The sequence below is a fragment of the Xiphophorus maculatus genome, chromosome 21 (assembly GCF_002775205.1).
Source record: "Xiphophorus maculatus strain JP 163 A chromosome 21, X_maculatus-5.0-male, whole genome shotgun sequence".
In the NCBI taxonomy this organism is placed as follows: Eukaryota; Metazoa; Chordata; class Actinopteri; order Cyprinodontiformes; family Poeciliidae; genus Xiphophorus; species Xiphophorus maculatus.
Genome location: NC_036463.1, coordinates 22,008,754 through 22,017,715, shown reverse-complemented (window position 1 = coordinate 22,017,715; position 8,962 = coordinate 22,008,754). Strand labels below are relative to the sequence as shown.

Genomic DNA, 8,962 nt, shown 5'->3' with positions numbered 1-8,962 from the left:
AAGTATTTGTGAGAACATTGTGTGTAATGTGATTACAAAGAAAAAAGAATCTTCAACAGTGGCCATTTGAAATCATGTTATATAAAAGTAATATTCATCTTCATGTGTTTAAGATTTATAAAACTTTCAGATTGAAAGATCCAATTGTATATTTAACATTTGCTTTTCCTTCGCTTTGGCCCCTTTCCGTGCCTTAATCCGTCTCTCTGTGGAGTTAATCTGATGGGTTTAGTCCTTTTTCTGGCTGTTAAAAATTAAACCATTTCCGAAGAGGCACTCGGCTCTCTGGTGAACCACAAATTTGGAGTGATGGCAGAAACAGGAACACACGTTTCATGCCGCCAAAGACACGGCTCGACGCGTGCTGCAGTTGGATGTTGCTTTTTCTTTCGCTTCGTTGTCTTGTGAGAGTGATAAAGTGAGTGAAAAAAAAGTGTTGGTTACGTAGAGTCAAACTGTTTTTACTTAATGTGAAAAGTTTCCAGACAGTGATGAATATGCATTAGGGGCACTCATGTTTCAAACACTCTCTGCTTTTCTTAGTGTTTTGAAAAATTTAGCATATATATATATATATATATATATATATATATATATATATATTTTTTTTTTTTTTTTTTTTTTTTTTTTTTTCTTGCAGCATTTACTTAACTAATCAAAAATGGTCACATCCAAGTAGATCATTAAGACGCTGAAAAAAAGCAAGCTGTCATCTGTATTGGTGGAATTACAGGTTTTGATTTAGTACAGAAATTCTGCTCTCCTCCATTATATTAGCATTATTGTCCAGTAATCATGTCCAAATAATTTACACTATGCTAATGACAGTGGGCACTTTCAGGATCTACCTCATCTATTTCTCCTGGTCTTCAGCGGTTTCAGGATTCTTGTTCCAGTCTCAGTTATTCCAGTTTTCCAGTCCGATTTTCAGACTTGCTTCCCTGCCAGTTTGAAGATAGCCTTAACGGAATCTTACACCTTTTATACACTGTTAATACCGTAATAATAGCAATAAATCAACTTTTTTGTCTCTTACCTTTACATCCCTTCAACTCCTTCCTATATTACAAAGATTAAATGAAACTATAAAAAACCAGAAAGCAATTTACAGGCTGTAGACCTTCCTAATTTATTGAGCCATTTTACTCTCTATTAAACCATCACTGAGAGTCATTGACCATCTTTGAAGAGGTGGCATGAAATTGGTATCCTTTTCTTTAGATCGCAAAAGTATTCAAACCCTTTAAATTTTTTGACATTTTGGTATGCTACAACCACGAACTTCAATGTGTTTTATTCCGATTTTATATAATAGGTCAACACATGGCGAGACAAAATGTGAAAAACGAAAAGGGTTTTGTCTATTTTTCCAAGGCAGTGCTTTTTTTTTGCTTTTTTTAGTGTTGGGGGCTGTTGCTCAGTCCTTGTGTAAAAAGCTGTTCATTTTCTAACAGCATCTCAATAACAAACTTGCTTTAGGAACTGCTGGATTCTCACTGCAAATTGTTTTTGTATGGCCAATAAAGCTTTCAGAAGTTTAAGTTTATATCTATTAATCAGAACAGAAAAATGTCCTCCTCAAACATCCCATTGAATGAATAAATTCTCACACAAGCTGTTCCACCTCTTTGATGTGCATCACGCTGGTGGATTTAAAGCAAATTGTTGCAGTATTTTCATTCCCAGAGTATGTGACTAAGTGTGACTGGGATGGTTTTAGTTTTTCTGAGATGCTGACAGTAATGGAACAGTGCTAATTACAAACGTCTTTAGTAAAATCCACAAATATCTCTCGTTGTCCAACAAACAGACCCACTGGTGCTGGGAGCTACTGGCTGCATTTTACATATAAAGTGAAGCAAAGTCGTCAGCATTTGCAATTACGTTGATGCATGTAGATATAAGTCTGATCTTCTCTGCTACTTTCCATGTTCTGAAGTAGTTTTCTATGCAGAAAGACTGACAATGACAGGTTTGACCAACAAAACAAGTCTCTAAGGGTGTTTTCACACATGATAGCCTGGTAAACCTGATTTGATTGGGGCCCAAAATTGCTTCATCTGTGGTTGTTTTTTCACACAGCAGATGTGTCATGCAAACTTAACTCTTTGGGGTTGGCGCCGCACCAAGAACCACTAACGGAAACAACATCAAAACCTCCGAAGATGACACTAAGCGCAACTTCCTTCTTTACAAAAAAGCTCTAGACTGTCACGTTTGTTTTGGTTGTATTTACCCAGAATACCCTGTGCTGTAGTGTGCTTCCTGCTTGTGGAGTGATTTCTGATCATCCATATATGCATCCGAACATTGATACCTGTGTATTTCTTTAAAAAAAAAAAAACTGTGGTTACAAATTTGTTCACTAATGACTGCATCTCATTGACATTTTTATTGTGTCTTAATTTGAATTTATTAAAGAAGTTGTTTTTTTTTAATTAGCATCTAGCACTTTATTCTTATTTGCAACCTAATTTGTGTTTTTACAGACAATAAATGGAGTTTGTTTGATCCTCTCTGCTCTCTTACAGAGCACATGAAAAGGAAGCTCCCTGACATTTAAGTTAAAAACAGGCCAATGCACATGCCTCCAAGCTGCCTTGATTTGAAGCATTTGACCATGTAGAAGCTGAATGAATGCTCTTATATTGTCAGTTATGCCATTAAATATAGATTGGTTACAGACAAAAGTCTGTGTTTGCTCTGCCATCAGAACATGATGTTGTACTTGGACAGCAAAGGTCATCTTGCAATATTATTCCTATAGTAGAACCTGTTGTTACTGCAGTTAACAACAGTTTTCTCCTGCCTGTTGACAAATTAAATACCTCAAAGCTAAGAGAGCATGAAAACTCAACATGTTCCTTCTGAATATTGGGGTCACAGGTCACCCAGCAGAACAGAGACACGTAGGACAAACACGCCATACACACCCCTACACACCCCCACACACACCCGCCCGCCCACACACAGACACCACAGTCATAATTTTTTGTGATGTAATTCCATTAATAATCTCACTATCCTCATGGACTCTATTATCTATGATGTTTCCTTTCTGGTCTCTGTCACTCCTCCTCTTCTATTTCTGTTTGTTTATTTAGAATCTACCTATTTTCCATGCCTGTCTAATTCAATGCCAGACTCAGTTTTTCTCATATAATAAAGTTAATTATGCAATGAGGGAGTAGATCAGAATTTATTTTCTGTAGAGCAAAACTGTCTTAACACAAGTTGATAACTACCTTCTCCATATGGTGTGTCTGAAATGCACAGCAAGGAAGAAAACAAAGCAGCACGAATGTGTAATAATTGCTGGTCAATTCATTGATCACCCTACTGTTCAGATGATCACACAATTAACATTCCGGATTAATCACAAATATCATAGATTATTTAATTAATTTAAAAAGATTTTATTGATCCCATTGGGAAATAAAATGAAAACACAAAAAAACACGTGTTGAGCTATACAATAACATATTGTGAGAAGTGACAGGATGGTGAAATCACTTTGCTAGACTAATTGACAGACAAAAGCTTTTCAAAGGCTATTAATAGAGTAATAAATAAATAAACCAAAACTAAATGTTGTTAGCCTATGATATTCATATTCATAGGGGGAGACCTAAAATTCATAAATATTTAAGATCTCCAAAAAAGCATACAACTGCCTATTTTAGTTGTTCATTTACCAAATATAGTTTAATATACATAATGTGCTCAGATGAAACTGTCTTGGAGGCTAATGTCTACAGTCTCCCTGGGTCCAGGGGTTTAAAGCAAACCAATGGGGTGTCAAGTAGCGCTGCACTGAGATAATGAAACTTTTATTTAGAATATTTTAAATATGCTTTAGGTGGGTTTTACATCAATATTTAGGAACTGTATTCAACATAAAGATCTGTGAGTACCAGATAACGAATAGACAGTAGTTCACTGTAACTTAAAGTTATAGCCAAAACTAATACAAAATATTGGTATTAGCTGCTTGTATGAGTCATTTTGGACATCATTTCTTTTATAAGTTGAAATTCTTTATTTCACTGCAGAGATTTTGCAGCAGTTGAAAAATAATTGAAATCTCTGTGTGACTCCAATACCTAGGGTTCACTGCTCTAACCGACTTTTCCCTGGAAAACTGACACGAAAGAAACAATTTGATTTGGGGGATTTTTCTGTGTACTCAAGATCAGATTTAATTCAGAGGGCTGCTAGGCAGCATCACCCCCATTTTAACATTTGCCACTAAATTTTGGAATGTTCTTTTTGATGTCACAATGGTTGATGTTGGAACCCAACATTCTGTTTGAGCTCAGTCTGTCAGAGATTTCTGACAGAGTGAGACAAAACTAAAAGATCTGAAACTGTCATTGCTTGAAAGCGAAAGGATCCACACTAAAATCTACAAAAAAGAACAAAACAAACAAACAAAAAAAAACATGGGACGTAAGAGGAAGAGTAAAACACCAGCCCACAGGAAAAAAGGTAAATGAGTTCATGAATTTCAGAAAAAAATGACTACAAATGGTTTGAGTTTTTAGAGAGAGAAATATTAATGTGGATTTTACAGGTTGTTCATTTTAGACACTGATAAGTGAAAGTCAGCTTATAGTTGTGTTTAAATAGTTAAGACCTGGGGCTTGTCTATATATAAATTATTCTATATACAAAACAAATATTATATATAATTTTTACATTATATATATACAGTATATGAAACTGCTACCCCGGCGACCCGACCCTGGATAAGCGGAAGACGATGGATGGATGGAGATATATATATATATATATATATATATATATATATATATATATATATATATATATATATATATATATATATATATATACTGCTCAAAAAAATAAAGGGAACACTTAAACAACACAATGTAACTCCAAGTAAATCAAACTTCTGTGAAATCAAACTGTCCACTTAGGAAGCAACACTGATTGACTATCAATGTCACCTGCTGTTGTGCAAATGAAACTTTGCTCAGGACAAAGTATTCAATGAGAATATTTCTTTCATTCAGATCTAGGATGTGTTATTTGAGTGTTCCCTTTATTTTTTTGAGCAGTGTATATATATAATATAAATAAAATGATTGATTGAACTCTCTCACTTTAGAGAGCAACAACAGCGTGATGTCACCAAGAACAGAGTCTGTTGAAAACAGCAGACCAAGGAAAAGGAAAAAAGCTGCAGATGAGACCCCCAGAAGACGGATCATGGTCTCTCAAATGGCTGGAGCCTCCACAAGATGCCAGGACACGAAGAGAACCATGAGGAGACAGAGGAGTAAAGCCACAAAGGAGGCAAAGGAATCTTCACCACCAGCCAAGAAGAAGAAGAAGGGACTCCTGCAGCGGGTCCTGACCAAAGAGCCCCCATCCTCCTGGGACAACAGCTCAGGTTGGCTCATTTTGGGACTCACACATTTCCTGTTATGATAACTGAATGTTAATATGTCACATTGTTCCTGTTTCTTCTCATTGTTAGAGTCAAGCAGCTTCAGTCCGGCACTTTGCAGCACAGGAGTAGGAGATTTAAGGAAGAGGAATCTGAGGAGGCAGAAGATGAAAATGATGGAGATGGACGAAGATAGAGAAGAATCCCAAAGAGATCAGAGTAGTGATAGATTTGTAACATAAGCATTCATGAGATAAAGCTTCCATAATTAGCTCTGAGGTAACATTAGTGTTTTATTTTGATGCTTTGATATTTGAAAATGTGTTGGTATGTTTAGGTGACTTCCTCGAAAAATATATTGAGCTGGATCAACTGGGAGAAGGAGGCTTTGGATTCGTGTTTGCTGGATATCGGGTAGAGGATAAATTACCTGTAAGGGTTACGATCCCCCTAACCCCCCACCCCACATGCACACATTCACTTAAGTCACTTTATTGGGTTTACTTAAGTTGATAAGGGTCAGAGAACTACCACTGATACCAACTTTACAGAATCTGACATTAGCAAGTACAAAATACTATATCTCCCTAACATGCTAACCAAAGTCTTGCATTTATCTTATAGGTGGCTATCAAGCGCATCCCAAAAGACAACGTGGTCATCAAACATAAGGTAAGTGAGCAACAGCATCTAGCAGTGTTTCTTCTTCTTTCTTAGTGGATTCCAGATGCATTGTGGGTTTCTCCTGTTTGTCTCGATGTTTCAGGATGAGAACGGCAGAGAGCTGGCCATGGAGGTGGCTGTCATGCTAGAAATGAGGAACCTAAGCAGTTCACTGGGGCAGTCGGCCTTCGTGACCCTGCTGGACTGGTACGATCTGGACGAACACCTGATAATAGTGATGGAGAGGCCCATGCCTTCTGACAACCTGTCAGACTACCTTATGGAGAACAACGGTTGCCTTAAGGACAAGGAGGCTAAGGTAAGCTGCTGGACGAGTTTTAGAGACATTGTCAAATGTGCTGCTTTCATTGTTTTGTTTTTCACACTTCATACGATTACAGTCAGGACTATAAAATACAGTACAGAGTAATATCACACAAGACATGTCACAGGTTTTCAGTTTAGAGTGACAAACTTCAATACATTTTATTCGTATTTTATATAATGCTCCAACACAAAACACAACATGCCATATTTCTGAAATGAAATGACAAGAATTATGGAATTTTCTTTTTTTCACAAAACCATTTTCTAAAAAATGTCCAGCATTATCATGGCCATTGCCTACCTATACTATTCCACTCAAAAAAACATTGCATACAGTACAAAAAAGTTTACAGCAGGGTTGGGGGATGAAACAATAAAGTTTGGAAATATCTCAAGGACAATTTTGGTCCATCACACGGAAATGCAAAGAATATGGTGTACCTGCAAACCTAGTAGATGTTAAGGTTGACCTACACTGACAGGCTTATCAAGGTCTGTCAGTTTTGTCTTCCAGCATGCCAAAAACCAAAAGCACACAGCCAGAGTTACAATCAATCAGGAAGGCTAAAAACTTGTGTCCAAAGACACTCTTCATCTTATGGCTTACCCTAAGATTTTTCAAAGAAGATTGACCAAAGCTTTTAGTCGCTATACACCCAAAGTCTAGACTTACCCCAGAAGAGTTGCTGCTGTAACTGAAGAAATATTGTAGCTCCCAATATCATACATTGAAGTTTGTGTTTTAACAACTGAATGTGAAAAACATAAAACAGACATGGAGACTTTTGCTAGGCAGTACCATTCTAAACAACACCTGTATATCTCTGCTATTCTTGACCATGTGATGTTTTTCCTTCAGATCATATTGAAACAGCTAGTAGAAGCAGCGCTCTACCTTCAGAATGTAAACATCTTCCACAGGGACATTAAGGTGGAAAATATCCTGATTAAGACCACCGCAGAAGGCCTACAAGTCTATCTGATAGACTTTGGTTTAAGCTGCTTTGATGACAGACGAGAACATGAACTTTTCTGTGGTATGATTGGACCGCTGAACCTTTCTCATTCATTAATGCAGTTGGGGGAAAAAAGCCTCTTTTCCTTTGTCATTTGTCATTTTACTGGTAGTCTTATTCCTACACATATTTAAGGTACTCCTGACCACTTCCCACTGGACTGGTACGTTAACACTAACTACAGGGCTGGGCCTACAACTGTGTGGCAGCTGGGTGTTGTGCTGTATGAAATAGTCCACAGGCATCAGTTCCAGACTTCAAACTTCCTCTCAAAAAAGCTTAAGATCAGCAAAAGGCTCTCCAAGAGTGAGACAAATTTATCAACATAGTGCACCAAAAGAAAATCTGTTCTGTGTCGTTCTGTTTTGTTCCTCTGCCTCGGTTCATTGTTGCTGTTTGACCTCTGACCCCCCAGACTGCCAGGACGTTCTAACAAAATGTCTGATGGTTGACCCTGAGGAACGTCCCACCCTGGAACAGCTGCTGGGCCACCCGTGGTTTTTGTAGACCACACACACACACCCTCACACATATACACCCCCTCACTACACTTATACATTATTATTTTTTCTAGCATTAATGGCAACTTTAATCTTTTCTCTGGTGCTTCGGCTTCCTTCGGTTTACTCTTCTACTTGAAACAACTCCCATTGAGATTTATGAGTTTGTTCTGGGTGTTCCTGTTTTCTTCAATTTTCTCCTCTATTCTTGAAATCATATTTTATTTTATTTTTTCTGCATCGTTGACATTTAGAAGCTTATTTTGATATTTGTTGACTTTTCCAGGTGTTCCTGTTTCCTTCTTTACTTTCCTCTCATCCATAAATCATCTTTTTTTATTTTAATTGGTTATTTTTGTTTTTTCACCGGGTGCTCCGGTTTGATTATCTAATCAAAACCTTAAATCAGAACAATATCCATAAGGTTAATTAGAGATTTGTGGCTTTTCTCTGAAGGGTTGTTATTGTCCTTTGGCTGGAATCTCAAACCCGTAAATTGGGTTTGAGATTTTGGGGTTCTTTGATTTCCTTTAGTTCTCTAGTCAAGAAATTATCTATTAAAAAAAAAAAGTTAGATTTTTATTATGATTTTTGTCTACTTTCCTGGTTCAAAAACATCCATGTTGAGCTACTTGAAGAATATTTGTCATGGTTAGTTGTGACTTGGTTTCCATAGGCGGCTTGATTGTCAAAATATTTCCCACATTTTTCAGCCATTGCCCCCTTCTGTGATCTTAAACACGATCCAGCTAGGGTAGAAAATGGACAAATGTTGAGCCTGTCATTCCTGCTGTAATTTCGTGATGTCTTCTCTTTCTCGTTGACTCTGAGTGAGTGCTAGTTGTGTTGTTTTTTGTAGTAATCTACGTCTTTTTGGGGGCTGAGTTATTGTGGTTCTGTGTTTAAGTGATTGTTGTCTTTTGGTGATACCGGTGTGGGTTTGATGGCTTTGGTTTGGTTTGGTTTCATTTCATTTCATTTCAGCTCATTTTGTCTCTGTTGCTGGTTGCTGTTCTGTGGGCCAGGCTACGTTGCTCGTGGGG

The 8,962-nt window shown here is 37.3% G+C and overlaps 1 protein-coding gene across 1 annotated transcript; it reads left to right on the top strand.

The window, feature by feature from the left end:
- The first annotated feature begins 5,232 nt into the window (after positions 1–5,232).
- Positions 5,233–7,926, top strand: LOC102220840 (serine/threonine-protein kinase pim-2-like). The gene is made up of 8 exons (XM_014475579.1): positions 5,233–5,416; positions 5,504–5,632; positions 5,751–5,845; positions 6,038–6,085; positions 6,180–6,395; positions 7,263–7,440; positions 7,555–7,725; positions 7,835–7,926. The coding sequence occupies exons 1-8, from the start codon at positions 5,233–5,235 to the stop codon at positions 7,924–7,926; spliced, it is 1,113 nt and encodes a 370-aa protein (XP_014331065.1).
- The last annotated feature ends 1,036 nt before the right edge of the window (positions 7,927–8,962 follow it).

What these genes read in the sequence shown, in the direction of transcription:
- LOC102220840 (XM_014475579.1), top strand. Translation starts at nt 5,233, where the DNA reads ATGGTCTCTCAAATGGCTGGAGCCTCCACAAGATGCCAGGACACGAAG. An exon ending in CTCCTGGGACAACAGCTCAG is followed by an intron (nt 5,417 to 5,503) that starts GTTGGCTCATTT and finishes TCTCATTGTTAG; the next exon opens with AGTCAAGCAGCTTCAGTCCG. An exon ending in ACGTGGTCATCAAACATAAG is followed by an intron (nt 6,086 to 6,179) that starts GTAAGTGAGCAA and finishes TCGATGTTTCAG; the next exon opens with GATGAGAACGGCAGAGAGCT.